The sequence below is a fragment of the Myotis myotis genome, unplaced genomic scaffold, assembly GCF_014108235.1.
Source record: "Myotis myotis isolate mMyoMyo1 unplaced genomic scaffold, mMyoMyo1.p scaffold_m19_p_2, whole genome shotgun sequence".
Taxonomy (NCBI): Eukaryota; Metazoa; Chordata; class Mammalia; order Chiroptera; family Vespertilionidae; genus Myotis; species Myotis myotis.
Window position 1 is genome coordinate 16,461,643 of NW_023416324.1, and position 17,539 is coordinate 16,479,181.

At 38.1% G+C, this 17,539-nt stretch overlaps 1 protein-coding gene and 1 pseudogene across 12 annotated transcripts in view; one reads left to right on the forward strand and one right to left on the reverse strand.

Moving 5' to 3' along the window:
- EYA3 (EYA transcriptional coactivator and phosphatase 3) overlaps positions 1-17,539 on the reverse strand; it is a 99,221-nt gene that overhangs the window by 48,607 nt on the left and 33,075 nt on the right. For 8 of the 12 annotated variants that reach the window (XM_036347438.1, XM_036347442.1, XM_036347436.1 and 5 more), the window contains 3 exons: positions 14,988-15,088; positions 9,971-10,014; positions 2,124-2,203 (listed from right to left, as the gene is read on the reverse strand). In XM_036347438.1, coding sequence (XP_036203331.1) covers positions 2,124-2,203; positions 9,971-10,014; positions 14,988-15,020 — 157 coding nt within the window. In that variant the 5' untranslated portion in view covers positions 15,021-15,088. Of the gene's footprint in view, positions 1-2,123; positions 2,290-3,073; positions 3,187-3,208; positions 3,254-9,970; positions 10,015-14,987; positions 15,089-17,539 lie in introns of those variants that run through there. The other 4 variants (XM_036347446.1, XM_036347444.1, XM_036347445.1 and 1 more) reach the window with 4 other exon arrangements.
- Positions 3,612-5,172, forward strand: LOC118675183 (annotated as a pseudogene).

The following is a 17,539-nucleotide window of genomic DNA, read 5'->3' on the forward strand; positions in this document are numbered from 1 at the left end:
AGGCCTGAGGAACTCATGTGATGGTCTGATAACCTAGCAAGTAAACACACTTTCATAGCTAGAGTCCTCTTAATCCTCATGACTTTATCTAGAAGAGCTGCTGTGAAGGCTTGGCCCTCATGATTTCATCTTGGATAAGTGCTATAAATATTCAACTCAAGTTGACAGATAGCAAAATCCTATTCATTAGGCACTACGTCAGCCCATGTTGTAGACTGAAACATCATAGAGCTTGTACCAGGCTCCTGAACTGTTCAAGAACTTCTTTCAACATCTATAAATGAGGTTGCTTTACTATAAATAGGGACTAAGAGTGAAGCAACTAAATTTATGTCAAGCTGGGATCCCTGAGTGTCTGAACCAAAAAGGGAACTTTGGTCAAGAGCAGATGAGGAAAATGTTCATGCCCAATAGTAAAGACAAGTCAACATCTGTGAGTTTATCATAGTAGATCTTGTCCATTGCCACTGTTCAAGGTCTTTAACAATAATGACTAGAAACTTGTAGATCATATTCATTCGTAATCATTTTGACAGAAATCTCAATTAGATCTAAAGTTCTTATTATCTATCCTAAAGAATGTAGGTTCATTTGAATTCTACATGATAATTCCTTCTGTGCTGGCAAATACTTTCAAAAACACAAACATTTCTCTTCCTTTGATTTAACCCTTTGAGTGCCAACCAATATCCTAGGAACTATGCTAAAATTGCCAAGGCATTTTTGCTGATTTTACAGCAGTTTAGGAAAAAAATTATGAAACGCAAGTAAATGAAGTTACATATTCAATATCTTCCACAAAATCGTCATCTTCACAGCAAGAATTGACATATTTAGCAATATCATCATCACTAATAAAAGCAGACTTAGAACTGGACACTGCAGGAGGAGCGCGATAGCGCTCCCGGCACTTTTGGCGAAAGACAGGAGGAGCGCGATCGCGCTCCCCGGCACTCTAAGGGTTAAGTTAATTCTAGAAGAGACTGACAAAATATCCTAGGACAGTGGTTGGCAAACTGCGGCCCCTTGAGTGTGGCTCTTCCACAAAATACCACGTGCGGGAGTGCACATACAGTGCAATTAAAACTTCGTGGCCACACTGAAGGGGCTAAAGAGCCGCATGTGGCTCACGAGCCGTGGTTTGACAACCACAGTCCTAGGAGATTTAGGCCAATTTTTATTTTTCTAGAGAAAGAATAAGCCTTGATCTTCGCAGTATTTGGGAACTATAAAAGGATTATAAAGAGTCAAGGCATACCCTGCTATTATAGTAGAGGAACAACAATGGAGACAAGTTAAAACTTTGAAGTATATTCTGAAGGTAAAACTAGCAGAACATTCTGATGGATTAGTATGTAAGGAATGAAGAAAATGGAAAAGGAGACAATTTCTAGGTTTTTCATCTTGAGTAACTGGAGGGATAATGAAACCACTTCCCAAGATGGAAAAACCAGGGAAAAGAACAGATTTGATGGAGGCTAAGGGAATAAAAAGCTTTCACACATTTTAAGTATGGCTTCCCTTTTAGAGCAAAGTGGAGATGTCAAACAGGTAGTTGAATACACAAATGAAATCAGGGGAGAAGTTACACTGGAAATATACTAATGCATGAGAGAATGCGGAAAGAGAAAAGACTAGAAACAAATTCCGGGAGCCCACCAACATTCAGAGTTCAGACAGAGAACAAAGGGTCAGCAAAGGAGAAAGGTGGGAGAATAGTAGTGAGAAGCAGGATATGAACAGAAAATGTCCACCAGAACTAGTACTTGCAGTTATTGAAAGTTACTGATGGCCTTGACAAGAGCAATTTCATTGGAAGAGTGGTAATAGAAACTAAATTTGAGAGGGTTGAAGAGTGAATGGGAGGTGAGAAACCAAAGGAGGGCAATTCTTTTCAGAGGTTCCAATGAGTCAAGGAACAAAGAGGAGATCTACAACTCGCGGGGGACATAAACACACACACACACACACACACACACACACACACACACACACACGGGAAGGAAAGTCTTCTGGACATCCAGGACAAACAAGGCAATCAGTGGAGACAAATTATAAAAGAACAGCATCACCTGGTTTATAGGAATGCGCCACTTACGTCATGCAGAGAATTTGGTACTTACTTTCCTCTGACATGGTAAGGTTTGAAGCAAGGCTTGAAGTTTCAGGTTTCTGATCACTGACTTCGGGGTTGCTTACTTGACTGGGAGAACCAAAATGAATATATTAGCCTCTGACTAACATATTCCATTGCTAAAAGTTATTAAATCAAACCCATTTCTTCTGAGGCTATACAAGAAAGAGGAAAAGTAAGTCATCTTCATGATATCCTTATTCTAGGTTTTTAGCAGCTACCTGAAGAGCAATGGCCAGGGTTAGTACCCACAGCATTCTACAGTTCTTTCTCATATCTGTAGACCCCTTCAGTTTTTATATCACTCAAAAATTCCAGCTAAGTCACAAGCAAGTCAGATTTTCTCTGAAGACAATGTGGTAAAAGAAAAACTCCCCAACACCTAAAAATGCTTTAAGACAATGGTTCTCATAATAACTTGAGACATTTTTTCAAGTTATACATGCTTGCTTCCAAGAAGATGTTCTGAACCTTAAAATGGCTCATTCCATGGTATTCCTCTTCTCCCCAATTAAAAAAAAGAGACAATTTTTAATTTGTTATTATACCCAAGACTGAGCAACATCTTTTTCTTTTTCTTGTTTAACTTATAAAGAAAATTAAGAGAAATTACGAAAGGTAAATCGTATAAACTGGGAGGACAAGTCATTATGTTAGACACTTTAGTGTTGGGAAGATTCTCACTGGAATTCTGAAATGGAGATTATACTCACTTTCATTACAATGTCCTTCTTCTTCCTTCTGAGTGGACTTTCCACTCTCCAATATTCCCTCAACTACCCGTACAGCATAATCCTTAGGAGTACAGATTCTCAAGCCAGACTGCTTGAGTTCATATTCCATTCTGCCAAAGCTAGCTTTATGACTTTAGGCAAGTGACTGAACTTCTTTAGTGCCCTGGTTCTTCAACTATCAATGAATAGTAGTAATAGAACCTACCTCATAGAGTTGTTATAGAGATTAATGAGTTAACATATAAAAGTACTTAGAGCCCTAACCGGTTTGGCTCAGTGGATAGAGCGTCGGCCTGCAGACTGAAGGGTCCCAGGTTCGATTCCGGTCAAGGGTATGTACCTTGGTTGTGGACACATCTCCAGTAGGGGGTGTGCAGGAGGCAGCTGATCGATGTTTCTCTCTCATCGATGTTTCTAACTCTCAATCCCTCTCCCTTCTTTTCTGTAAAAAATCAATAAAATATATATTTTTTAAGAAGTACGTAGTGCAAAGACTAGAACAGAGTAAATACAATATAACTATAGCTAGTATTACTTATATTATAACTTCTCCCCAGTCCAGGCATCTTTCCCACATTCATGTTCCTAGAAAATCTACTTTGCGGCTGGATTGGTCTGACAGCAACTGTGTAGGATGTGAAGGTGCCAGAGGTGTCGAGAGTTAGCCTCTCACCTCCTTGCTTATAATGTTATGTCATATACATTATATTCAAAAATTCTGGGACCAAAATCTCAGGGTAACTATGGTGGGCCTGGGGGTTCAGGCTGAGCAGGAGCCGTTCTTAGACGACTGCACACCCAGAAGCAGAGAATGGGATATTATAGAAACTGAGGTGCCTTATGAGAGCCGATGGAGGTCTATTAGGATTCTGTATCTTACTATGTTTCTCAGCAGTGTAAGATTTTCTATTGTGATAATGTCAATATGGTCCTATCTCCAAAAGAATGACCAGGCAGCTGATACAATTTTTTGGGCTGGGTTATTGCTTCATTTAGTCTTGGCCAAATGGTAGCTTCACATATATTTGGTTTGTGATCTAATTATAGACCAAGAAATGAACCTCTCATTGTCTCCATCTTCATTTCGGTGGCAGCCAACTGCCTCTATGGATATATGCATGTCCCAGCTTCTCATAATAAATACTACTTGTTAGCTGCTCGTGGACTGGTGGGATTCGGAGCAGGAAATGTGGCAGTTATTAGATCATATATTGCTGGTGCTACTTCCCTTCAGGAAAGAACAAGTTCCATGGCAAACACAAGTCTAATGTCAAGCATTAGGTTTTATTCTAGGTCCAGTTTTTCAGTCCTGTTTTGCACCATTGGAGAAAAGGGCGTGACATGGGAGACTATACAGCTTCAGATAAACGTGTATACAGCACCAGTTTTACTTGGCACCTTCCTCAGAGTTTTAAATATTATTCTGACCCTTATTATATTAAGAGAGCATCATGTGGATGACTCAGGACGACAGTGTAAAAGTATTAATTTTGAAGAAGCAAGTACAGATGAAATTCAGGTTCCCCAGGGAAGTACTGATCAAGTGGCTGTTGTGACTACCAATGTCCTGTTTTTCGTGGTCCTATTTATCTTAGCCCTTTTTGAAACCATCCTTACTCTATTAACAATGGATATGTATCCCTGGACTAGAGAACAAGCTGTATTATGTGATGGAATAATACTTGCTGCTCTTGGAATTGAGGCCGTTATTATTTTCATGGGGATTAAATCACTTGCCAAAAAGATTGGCAAGCGTGCTATTCTGCTGGGAGGACTCGTTATCATATGGGTTGGCTTCTTTATCTTGTTACCTTGGGGAAATCAATTTCCCAAGATACAGTGGGAAGATTTACATAATCATTCAATTTCTAATACCACATTTGGGGAAATTATTATTATTCTTTGGCGGTCTCCAAGAGAAGATCAGAGTGAAGGACCAACCGGTTGCCCAACTGAACAAGCCTGGTGCCTCTACCCGCCATTATCCATCTGGCCCAGTTCCTCACATCAGCTGGAATGTGTTAACTGGAATAGGCTATCCATCCTGCAATGTTATGTCATATACATTATATTCAAAACTTCTGGGACCAAAACCTCAGGGTGTGCACATGGGCTGGTTAACAGCTTCTGGAAGTGCAGCACGTATTCTTGGACCCGTGTTCATCAGCCAAGTGTATACTTCCTGGGCCCACGATGGGCATTCATTCTTGTTGTGGAATAGCTGTGCTCACCATCATACTCCTGGGAGTGGTTTACAGGAGACTCACTGCTTTTTCTGTAAGGCATGGAAGGATTCAAGAGTAACCTAGCTAACTAACACTGGGATACAGAGTACTTGCTGTGTGGACTTTGTTTACTAAGGCTCTGCTAGACATTTGCTATGAGTCAGTTTCCAAAAGTAAGGCTTCAGGTATTGTATATTGTGAAAAGCAAGAGAATATATTGAATAACATGGAATTCTATGAGTAACTGTGTATAGTAAGATAATATAAAAAACATTCTGGACCTTAATTTCTTTATCTCAAAAAAGAAATATTCCTCACTCAACACCTTTTGGGTGTTACATGAATTCATGAGTGAATGAGCAATGGTCTATAAATGGGAAACTATTTTTTTTTTTCAAACTACAGAGGTATCACTTAAAACAACGAGAGAATATCTATGCAGTGAAATCACAGTAAAGTTCTGTAAGAATTACCTATAACAGAATGAAATTATAGGAATTGTTTACCTAAATCGTAGGTATCTTGACCAAATCAAAGATATCTACTTTTTATTTATTTAAAAGGCATTTTCTATTATTATCAAGTTCCCTTATGAAATAAATATCCTTACTCTTAAATTTTCCACTTACTATGCCTCCCATTCTACCATACCTTCTTTAATTTATTTTTAATACACCTTCTGTCTTATCTCACTAAATAACCCTAAATTAATAGAGGAGTACGGATAATGCTAATATTTAAGCAATAAAGAGGATTAAAAGACCAAGATGGATTTTACTACCTTTAGTAGAGTTAACTACTTTTTATTTCAAGTGCTAGTAACTTACTTTAGAGACATAAACCAGGTATGTGTTATTGTATACATATACTGTTTATTATAATTACTGGCATTTTCAACTCCCTTAATTCTGGAGGAAAACTATCACTTTATTTACTTTTCCCACCACTTATTAGTGGCAAGGTAGACACAACAGTTTTCAGTCTATGTCTGCACAGCTATTCAGATCTGCAGAATTTTACATTTGGAGGAGCCATGACAGCCCCAATCTAGTCAGGCTAATATTTGAGGCAAATGGCTTTAAACTAACACAGTTTACTGAGTTTACTTGAATATTCGGTCTCTATGTATACATTTCTACCTCTACCTAAGTTGAATGCTCATAAAAGGAACTAGTACAGAAATATGTATATGGATAATCAGTATTACCAAAAAAAAAGTAAAGATATTTTGAAATACTTTTCCAAATATTCTTTTTTAAATATATTTTATTGATTTTTTACAGAAAGGAAGGGAGAGAGAGAGTCAGAAATATCGATGAGAGAGAAACATCGATCAGCTGCCTCCTGCACATCTCCTACTGGGGATATGCCCGCAACCCAGGTACATGCCCTTGACCAGAATCGAACCTGGGACCTTTCAGTCCGCAGGCCGACACTCTATCCACTGAGCCAAACCGGTTTCGGCCCAAATGTTTTCTACTCTAAGTTATAAATATTTTAAAAACTGAGAGTAAAGACTATAATCTGCACTTAAAAAAAAAAGAAATCTGCTTTGCTGTTCTACACTCTAGGAGAAATGGAGGACACTGTACCGGAGGATCCATATATCTGGAAAGAGGTACACTGACAGAGTAGTTTCTACACAGGAAAAAAAGAAATTTTTTTTGGTTAATCCTCACCAGAGGATATTTTTCCATTGATTTTTAGAGAGTGGAAGAGAGGGAAAGACAGAGAGAAACATCGATGTGAGAGAAACACATCAATTGGTTGCCTCCTGCACAAGCCCCGGACCAAGGCCTGGGCCAGGGAGGAGCCTGCAACCAAGGTACGTGCCCTTGACTGGAATCAAACCTGGGACTCTTTGGTCCGTAGGCTGAAGTTCTATCCACTGAGCCAAACTGGCTAGGGCCAAATTTTTTTTTTTTTTAAGAAATGCTACTTCTATTAAAAAATATACCGCACTGCCCTAACCGGTTTGGCTCAGTGGATAGAGTGTCAGCCTGTGGACTCAAGGGTCCCAGGTTCGATTCCCGTCAAGGGCATGTACCTTGGTTGCGGGCACATACCCAGTGGGGAGCGTGCAGGAGGCAGTTGACCAATGTTTCTCTTTCATCAACGTTTCTAACTCTCTATCCCTCTCCCTTCCTCTCTGTAAAAAATCAATAAAATATATTTAAAAATATATATATACCGCACCAAAATTCTTAAAAGCTCTCATATATTTTCTGAACAAACCTCTCGTATCCTATCTAATAATAGACAAACATGGTAATTGACCATACCTTCGCTACACCTCCCATTGGCTAATCAGCATGGTATGCAAATTAACCGCCAACAAAGATGGCGAGTAATTTGCATAGTGCAGGCAGGGCGGGACAGCGCAGCCACCAGCACGAGCCGCCATTCCGGGCCGCTGGCTGGCCCCAGAAGCCGGTGATCGGGGGGAGATGGGGGTCCCCTGCCAAGGCCTGACACCTTTGGCGGAGGCATCAGGCCTGGGCAAGGTACCAATCTGGCGATCGGAGGGTGATAGAGGTCGACGCCTCTGGCAGAGGGACAGGCCTGGGCGGAGGGCGGAGCTGGAAATCGGAGGGGTCTGGGGGTCCCCTGCCCAGGCCTTATGCCTGGGCCAGAGGCATCAGGCCTGGGTGGGGGGCAGAGCCAGTGATTGTGGGGGTATGGGGGTCCCCTGCCCAGGCCTAAAGCCTGGGTCAGAGGTGTCAGTCCTGGGCGGGGGGTGGAGCCAGTGATGGGAGGGAGATGGGGGTCCCCTGCCCAGGCCTGACGCCTCTGGTAGAGGCGTCAGGCCTAGGCAAGGGGCCGATCTGGCGATAGGAGGATGATGGGGTCGACGCCTCTGGCCGAGGCGTCAGGCCTGGGCGAGGGTGGAGCCGGTGATCAGGGGGAGATGGGGGTCCCCTGCCCAGGCCTAAAGCCTGGGCCAGAGGCGTCAGGCCTGGGGCAGGGGGGCAAGCCGGTGATTGCTGTGAACTACAAAGGAAACACCTTTTCTGACCACTCATTGGTTAAGCTCCCTGTATGCCACTGGTAATATTCTTAGTAACTTGGGTAATAAGAATCCAAAAAGGTGATCTAGGCTTTTTCACCACACTCCTGGCAAAAAAAACAAAGGTCCGCTGCTGGAGGGCTAAGAAATGTCATATCCTGCCCTAGCCGGTTTGGCTCAGTGGATAATGCCTTGGCCTGCCAATGGCAGGGTCCGAGTTCAATTCTGATCAAGGGCATGTACCTAGGTTGCAGGTTCCTCCCTGGCCGGGGCCCAGGTCAGGGCTCATGCAGGAGGCAACCAATTAAAGTGTTCCTCTCACTCTGATGTATCTCTCTGTCTTTCCCTTTCTCTTCCACATTCTCTAAAAATCAATGGAAACATATCCTCAGGTGAAGATAAAAAATGTAAGAAAGAAATTATTATTATATTAAAGACACATCTTGAAAATGCCTAAAGAAAGTTGTCATTTTTTCATGGTGAAGGGACTGGAGTCTGTGTTGATGAAAAAAACCTTGCTGGCTGTAGGGACTGGCAGTGGCTGCAGCAGTGGGGTGATGGGGCTGGTGCCTTCCCCTGATCAACCCGGTCGCCTCTCACAAAGGGAGGCCAGACTGCGGCTTAGGCCCGCTCCCCAAGAGGAGCAGGGAGCGGGCCTAAGCTATCACTAGGACATCCCCTGTCTCACATACTGAGGGCTCCCAGTAAGTGAGAGGGGGCAGGCTGGGCTGAGGGATCCCCCCCCCCCTCAAGTGCACAAATTTTGTGCACCGGGCCCCTAGTTTAAGCATAATATCAATAAAGTTCCATGCCCCCATACCTGATATATTCTAAATGTTCAAACAATTTTTCCTTAGATGAGAGAAAGGAAAAAAGGAAAGAAAGATAATTTTATAGACTGGGAAATAAAACACATCAGGAAAGATAGTTGGACCACCAAGAGTGTTTAAGTGCCTGTTTGAGATGTAATCATGAATGAAAATTGAGACCAGTAAGCATAATTTTATATTTTTCTCTCACAATGTTCAGGTGATTGGAAATTAATATGGAATCAGCAGAAAGATGAGTTTAACCAAGGTTGTGATTTTGCTAGGGAAGTACAACACAAAGGAAAGGGGGAGGAAGTTAAGACTTCCTAAAGGACTGATTAAAATAAGAGATCTTATAATTTAAGCAGCATAAGAAAGATACTGAAGTCCTTTTTTGAGATAAGGGCCAATGGTTGATAGGGAAAATATGATAGATCATTTCATTGAATGTATATAATAAGACATATGGATTAGTATGGCAGTAAAATAAATGATCTGGAGTATAATGTGTGGTAGCAAAAGAGGAGGATTCTGGAAATTAAGATGTTACAGGTGATGAAGTTACTGGTTCATATGGTTGCTGGACAAACGACGAGAGATAAGAACTGTGGAAAACTAAAGCATGAGGTGCATAGAAGTTGCCTCTCTTCTACAACGGGAGGGAAGCTAATGACTGAGGCATCCCATATCCATTTGGTAATGAATGCCAAATAACTTGCATTTCCCTTACTTCTGCTTATTCTTCCTATTTCGTATTCTGTACATCTAACTAAAGAATACTGACCAATGTGTCTCCTCCATGTAGCATACGCTCTGAAAGATAACATAAGTTTGGTATATATTGTTGAATAAATAATTAATGAATAAAATAAATAAAATCAGCACTTATGAGTTTCAAAAACAAACTTTTGGAGGGTATTTTCATTTTAAACCAAATAATTTCAAAATGTAAAGACTGACTTTAAAAAACAAAAAGAAGGCAGTCAACTTAAGTCATGTCCATCATCAGCATGTGAAAAAATTGTAGGTAGATTATTAAAAAGAAATTCAACTTAATATACCTTAAAGTTTGCTCTCCCGATTCCTGCATCTTGGCTTTTTTAACCTGCAAAAATAAATAAACAAAGGAATAATGTAAGATCTATTTTTGAAATAATCTGGCTACTCAAATGTCAGGCTAACATTAACTAATTAACATTAACTAATAAATTTCAGGGTAACTGTCTTGTCTTGCTTAGATTTATTTAATTAACCCTTATGTTTTTTAGTCAGAGATGAACTTCTTTGTTTTTCACATGGAGATCTTTTTTTTTCTTTTCTATTTTTAAAATTTATCTTTATTGTTGAAAGTATTACAGATGTCTCCTTTTCCCCCCATTTTTTTTTCAATGAAAAAAGTGTTTATCAGATTCAAGGTAAAATGTAAAAAATCTTTATAAAGATTTTTACGCAAGATAAAATGTTTACCAGGATGAAATATCTAAACTTGGACACAAACTCGTTGGTTTTAAATTTTAACAGATGTATAATTATATCATTAAACAGTAAATATGGAACTCTTGATATCATCTACTCAAAATTTCTTTAACAGCCGAAACCGGTTTGGCTCAGTGGATAGAGCGTCAGCCTGCGGACTGAAAGGTCCCAGGTTCGATTCCGGTCAAGGGCATGTACCTGGGTTGCGGGCACATCCCCAGTAGGAGATGTGCAGGAGGCAGCTGATCGATGTTTCTCTCTCATCGATGTTTCTAACACTCTATCTCTCTCCCTTCCTCTCTGTAAAAAATCAATAAAATATATTAAAAAAAAAAATTTCTTTAACAGAAATGTCTTTTTCTTTTTGGTTAATCCTCATCATATTTTTTACATTATTTCTAGAGAGAGTGGGAGGAAGGGGGGAGAGAGAAAAAGAGAGAGAGAAAGAGAGAAGCATTGATGTGAGAGAGACATGGACTGGTTGCCTCCTGCACAGCCCCCCACCAGGGCCAGGATCTAACCTACAATCCAGGTACTTGCTCTCGACCAGGAATCGAACCTGATATATGTTGGTGGGTGCAGGCAATGCAGGCCAACACTCTGACCACTGTACCACACCATCCAGGACTAACAGAAATGTCTTTATACTTAAATTACCTACATGCCAAAAATAAAGACAATTTCTTATTATGCTACTAGTAATTTAAAAAATATTATTCACACAATTCTGATTTTCCCTCCAGATTTTCATCTTTTCTTAATTCCTTCTGAGGTAAAAGCATTTACATTGAAGCAATTTAGTCCAGAAATGCAAAATAATGTTTAACACTGTGCATGTTCCCTGCTTTCCTATTACAAAAGAATCTGATTTTAGAGCTCTCTGATTAGAATAACTAGTTATAGTAGAAACATGCTAAGTATACTTAGCCATACAAATTATGAATACTTAAAAGTATTTCAAGCTAATAAAAGGCAAAAATTCTGCTAAATAATTTTAAACAAATATAACAGGTGGAAATACAGCTATCTAATATGATTAGATTTAACATTTCAGATACTGTTCACCTTAATTTGGGCAATTATGTCCCCCTGTAAATCAGGGATAGGAAGGTTGTACTACCCTGGCACCAGAGGCAGTTAAACTAACTCAAAGAATACAGACATATTTCACTGAGTTACAAAAGCATGGGTTCAAACAATATAATCCAGAAACTGACAGAATGCAAATAGTGCAACTACTTTAGTACGGCTTCCTCAAAAGGTTAAACTGAGTTACCATATAATCCCGCAATTCCACTCCTAGCTATATAACCAAGAGAAAAGAAAACAGGTCCATACAAAAAAAAGTGAAAACAATCCCAGAATCCATGAACAGATGAATGGATAAATAAAATAATGATAAATAGCCCTAGCTGGTTTGGCTTAGTGGATAGAGTGTTGGCCTGGGGACCAAAGGGTCCGGGGTTTAATTCCAGTCAAGGGCACATACCTCAGTTGCAGCTCCTCCCTGGCCTGGGCCCTGGTCTAGGCATGTGCAGGAGGCAACCAATCGATGTGTTTCTCTCACATCAGTATTTCTCTCTGTCTTTCCCTCTCTCTTCCACTCTCTCTGAAAATCAATGGAAAAATCTCCTCGGGTGAGTATTAAAAAATAAAATAATGATAAATAAATAAAACAATGAGTATTGAGTTTGATATGTACATTTTAAAATTCTTTCCTATGTGTATAATGCCCTTTCAAAATTTGAGTTCAGAGACCACTCCTGATATCCATAGAGGAGTTAAGTGCTTCCAGTTCACCAGAAATAATCTTGGATTATACCTCTTATTCCAAACTGAGTCTGGTTAATGCTCCCTTTCACTCTTTTTAAAAAGAGTTCCAGGTTGGACAATAATATGAGCTGCTTCAAAGTAGTTGAAAAAGATGAAGACTGGAAGAAGACTGAGTCAAATACCTAAATGGTGACTACAGAGAAATCCATTTCTCATTGCAGAGGATTGACTGGCAATAGGGAAAGTGAAAGAAAATCCTGTGGCTAGGATTTATGTTGCCTTGTTAACAATGACCCGAACAAATCTTAAATCTTAAAACAGAGCAAGTAAGAAGTAGAGAAACGAGAAAAGACAAGACAAGAGACGATAGAATTAAAATAACTCCAATAATAATGCCCATCAGTAATGTCTCCCTCTATATAGAGATAAACAGTAGGGTTAAAAATCTTAGCTTTATCATCAACCTGGGATAGGACTATTCTTTTCATTCAAATTTCCTATCTCCACTACAGCCTATGAAAACTTATTTTTCTCCTCAAAGTCTGGTATTTACTCTCCTATCCTAATTATTCTTAACAGTCAATAAGTGTTCTGTGTTTTCTTAGATTCCATATTTATTTGATATCCATTAATCATGGAGCCAAAATTGTTTACCAGTATATTTCCCCTACGAGCCAGAGCCCACACTCTGAACTACCTCCTTTATCTAACTCATACACACCAAGTCAATATTCCCCTGTTCTAAATCAACTCAGGGCCAGGTGGATACCTAGTGACAGCCCGATACCCCAAACCTCCTGGAATTATTCGAGCTAACAATCTTAAACTATTTACCCTGGCATGCCATGCCTCTAATTTCTAAGGGAATTGTAACATTAAACTTTCCTTTCAAATGGCACTGACCTCTCAGTGTGGTCACTCAGTCACCTTTATAAATTAAACCCAAGCACAAATCAATAGGAAAATGATGCCCCAAGGCAATCACCATTTATAGTCAACAGAAAATTAGTTTGTTTTTTTTAAAAAATATATTTTATTGATTTTTCACAGAGAGGAAGGGAGAGAGATAGAGAGTTAGAAACATCAATGAGAGAGAAACATCGATCAGCTGCCTCCTGCACATCTCCCACTGGGGATGTGCCCGCAACCCTGGCACATGCCCTTGACCGGAATCGAACCCGGGACCTTTCAGTCCGCAGGCCGACGCTCTATCCACTGAGCCAAACCGGTTTCGGCAGAAAATTAGTTTTTAAAGTGGTTTAATTTCTTACCTTCCTCTGAAATAACAATCAGGTTTAATACGTTATGTTATAGAAACTGAATAAAAATGGCAAGGAAATAAAGCAAAGTAGAAAAGATGACCTATTAGCAGGTCAGTCTCACAATTCTCATTACCTTAAATAGATAAGGAGTAACCAACAATACCTATTTCAACAACTTATATAAGTCTTTTGAAATTATGACTAGACCTTTTACTAAATTAAAAACTCAATGACATCATTTTCGTTGGTACATTTAATGTCTCTAATTCAGCTATTTCTTCTTACACAAATACAGTGTATCCTAGCTACACTGCTGAGGATGATTTTTAACCCTACCATTTCCCTGATTATTAATGTCCCATCAGGAAAGGAACGATATTCCAAATGTTTCAAAAGGTGTTTTTTTAACAACTGCTTATGACATCCTAATTTTATGCTTACTGTAAGTGAGAGGGCTAAAAATATAGCAAAGTAATCATCAGTATACATGTCTCGACCTAAAGAAAAATATTAAAAACATATTAAAGGACTTTATTAATTAAATGGAAGCTGGTGTCTATCCTTCTGTAATGTAAAGAATACATCTAGTACATGAAAAACATATCTTATTACCTGCCTTCAACATTCAACTTTTTCTATGTTGGATTTCATAAAGAAAGGTAAGCATGTCCACTCTATATTCTCTTTTAATATTAAATGCAAGAGGCTCTCTCAGGATAGCAAATTGAATCAGTATTTAACTTCAGAAAAAGAAACTCAAGACAAAAGGAAAAGATTCTTCAATATAAAAGTATCTTAAGAGAATGATTATTGCTCTCCTTTTTTAAGTGAGAAGGATCAAAAACAGACAAAAAAACAAACAAAAAGAAGCCATGGCAAGGCAATAAATCCATTTCACTTGTGGACATTTAAAATGATTTTATTTATTTGTATTAAATATTTAAAAGAAATTAAGAATTCAACCTAGTCTCTAAATCTTATCTTTTTAAGAATTAGCTAGTGGTCAGATTACATTTTTTTCAACTACTACAACTTCTTAAAAAATTAGGTCAGTTAGGAAAACTTAGGTAAAGGTAAAACTAAATTTTCCATCAGAAGTGGTGTATACTGTTTGGTAAATAGATGTTCTCTTTTATTTTAAAAACTGTAAGATTATCCATTGTTTTTTTTCTTTTCTTTTCTTTTTCTGGTCTGCCCCACAACTGATTGAGACCTACAGCACATCCTGTTGCCATCTCACCTACCAGGATGTCTAATTGCTCTGCCCTTCCCTGACAGCTCCCCAGGCCACAGATCAGACCAAGCAAAAGTGTTCTACAAAAGGAAATATCCATTGATTTTTTTAAAAATGACAATCCCAAATACAATACTAACTTTGTAATGCTGAATTTTCTAAGCACACTCGTTAGCATTGTTAACAAAATATGCATTTGAGATCATATAAAATTTTTTACTTAGAAGTATTAAGAAGTCTTTCCCTTATTTTTATTTTGAATTTGAATAATATTTAAAATCTCAAGATTAGTTTTTCTACAATGAACTTTAAATTGTTAAAGGAAATACTTACTGGTTGCTCTGGTAAATCTTGTTCTTCTTCCATGAGGACCAATATTTCTTTATTCCACTTATGTGACTGGATCGCAAGTGTCTCTGAGCAGTCTTCACAGTCTGTTGAAAAAAGGGGAGGAATTCAAAGCTTTATGTACTCTTAAGGCATTATCATTCAGGCCATCAGAAAATAATTTTTTAAAAATATTTTGGTACTCCAAGCTTTCCACGTGAGTTCTAATCTCAAAATCTCAAACTTGCACATGGCTTTTCAAAACTGACATGCTACACCAAGTCAAGATAGGTATACGCAATGATTTTTTAATATCTTGCAAAAACCAACACGTGGAACCACTTCTGCTGTACTTAAAACACGGTTACTATAGTGCCTAATGTATTAAACATTTTACAATGTGCTGATAACTAGGACAGTTTTTTTTTAGGATTAGAGTTACATATTTTAATGATAAAAACTAGCCTAGTAAATCAGTAAGTTAGGATAACATCTAACCTGCTGTCATGTGGAACATTTATATAATGTTAACACAGACACACTGAAACACTTTAAATATAACAAATCAAAATATAAATTAAATACATTCACAACCATCTGTATATATAATTAATATAAAGGAAAATGGAATTCTCTGGATCTACTTTAATAATGCAAATAAGTAAAACTTGAATTTTAGAATTAAGGAAAAATAATCATGTAAATTTTATTTATATTTTTAGTCCTCACTGGAGGATATGTTTTTAATGATTTTAGAGAGGATGGTAGAAAGAAAGAAACAGGGATGTGAGAGAAAAACATCAATCAGTTGCCTCCCGTATACACCCTAACCGGGGGTGGAACCTGTAACCTAGAATTGAATCCGCCACCTTTTGGTGTAAGAGATGACGTTCCAACCAACTGTGACCTGGCCGGGGCTGGGACCCAATTTTAGTCGAAATAATGAACTCCACTAAATATACTGTCTAGTCAATCATTTAAGGAAAATCTTTATCTTCTTAGATCCTGCTCTTCTTGTCCTGATTTTCAAACTAACAAAGAAAAATAGACTATCCTCTTTTATTTTTTAAAACTGTAAGAATATCCATTGTTTTTTCTTTCTTTCTCTCCCCCCTCCTTTTTTTTTCCTGGTTTGATTTTCAAACTAACAAATCCCACATTTACTGGTAAAAACACCTTATTATGCCCTTCTGGCAAGAGAGACAGATAGACATTAGAAACCTTAAATACATTATAAAAAAGAAAAACTCCATTACAATTTAACAAAAATGAAACTAGCACTGCTCCGAAACAGATGTGATTGCTTATGCTTTTAATTAAGGTCAAACCTCTTTTCACTTCTAGCAACCACTGTAACCAACTTAATATATAAAGAAAGCTAAAGCAAGTATAGAATCTTACTGCAGAGGTAATGAAAATAGATAAATAATATGAAAAGGGAAATGAAAAACTTCAGTTATGCCAATATACCAGCATTCCACTTCTACTGCTCTATACAAAACACTTTCAGAGCCACACTCCGGAATGGGAAGAGAAAACACGTGTAAGCTAGACAGATTAAAAATGTGTCTAACTCTGACACAGCTTTACTCCCTACCCTGATCTGAATGTCAAAAGAGAAAAAAGTGTAAAGGTCAGAAGCAGAGGATGCTCAATGCACTCACGTGTAGCTCATGCACAAAGCCTCAAAAGCTGAGTTCTCGTCCTACCTGACGTAGGTAGCTGCTGCTGCAGAATTACGGTGCACAGTAACTAAAGCTCACAGGTGCTATCTTCCCTGCACTTGTTTTGCTCTATCCAGAACAACATAATCAATGTGACGTGAAACTGACTCATAATTATGAAAGATGAAACATTTTTATGTTTCGCCAACTTATATTTTAGTTTTAAATTGAAATGTCTTTATGGGATTTTAATACTGCCTCAATGAACATAATGTGTACATCTGTGAACTGATCCCTTAAGAGCAAAATAGGACCAAATCATTAGGAAAATGTAATGCCTTTAATACCTTATTTGTTGAATTTTTGTGTGACCAGCTCTCACCTTAAAAGTGATAGTATTCCATGTTTTACTTAACTGTAATAACTGCAATCTCTAATTAGTAGATTCTCGGCAAGAGGGAGGGGATACTCATTCTCATAGGGGAAGTGTTTTAAAACCTACCTCTCGGTAAGAAGGTAAGGAAAATTGTTTTGTTTTAAAAAGGATACCAAAAAGCATGTACTTTAATTTTGTTTTTAAACACAAAAACTAATTTATTTTAAAAATATGAACAACATTAAAGAACATAGATTTTTACTGATCAAAATGGGTTATGGATTTTAAATGGCAAGAACTATTACTCTTAATAGTGCGGAAATAAATTTTCAAGCCATACAAAACTAAATGTTAAAATCTTAAATTTTGCTTTCTAGATATATGCTAATATTACTGTGATTTTATAATGAAAATGGACTAATTTTTTTTTCTTGAGATAAATTCTACGGTAAATTGTAAGAAAACCTTCTTTAAGGGAACAATTGGAAGATATTCCTTTCTACCTCTCCTATTTCTTC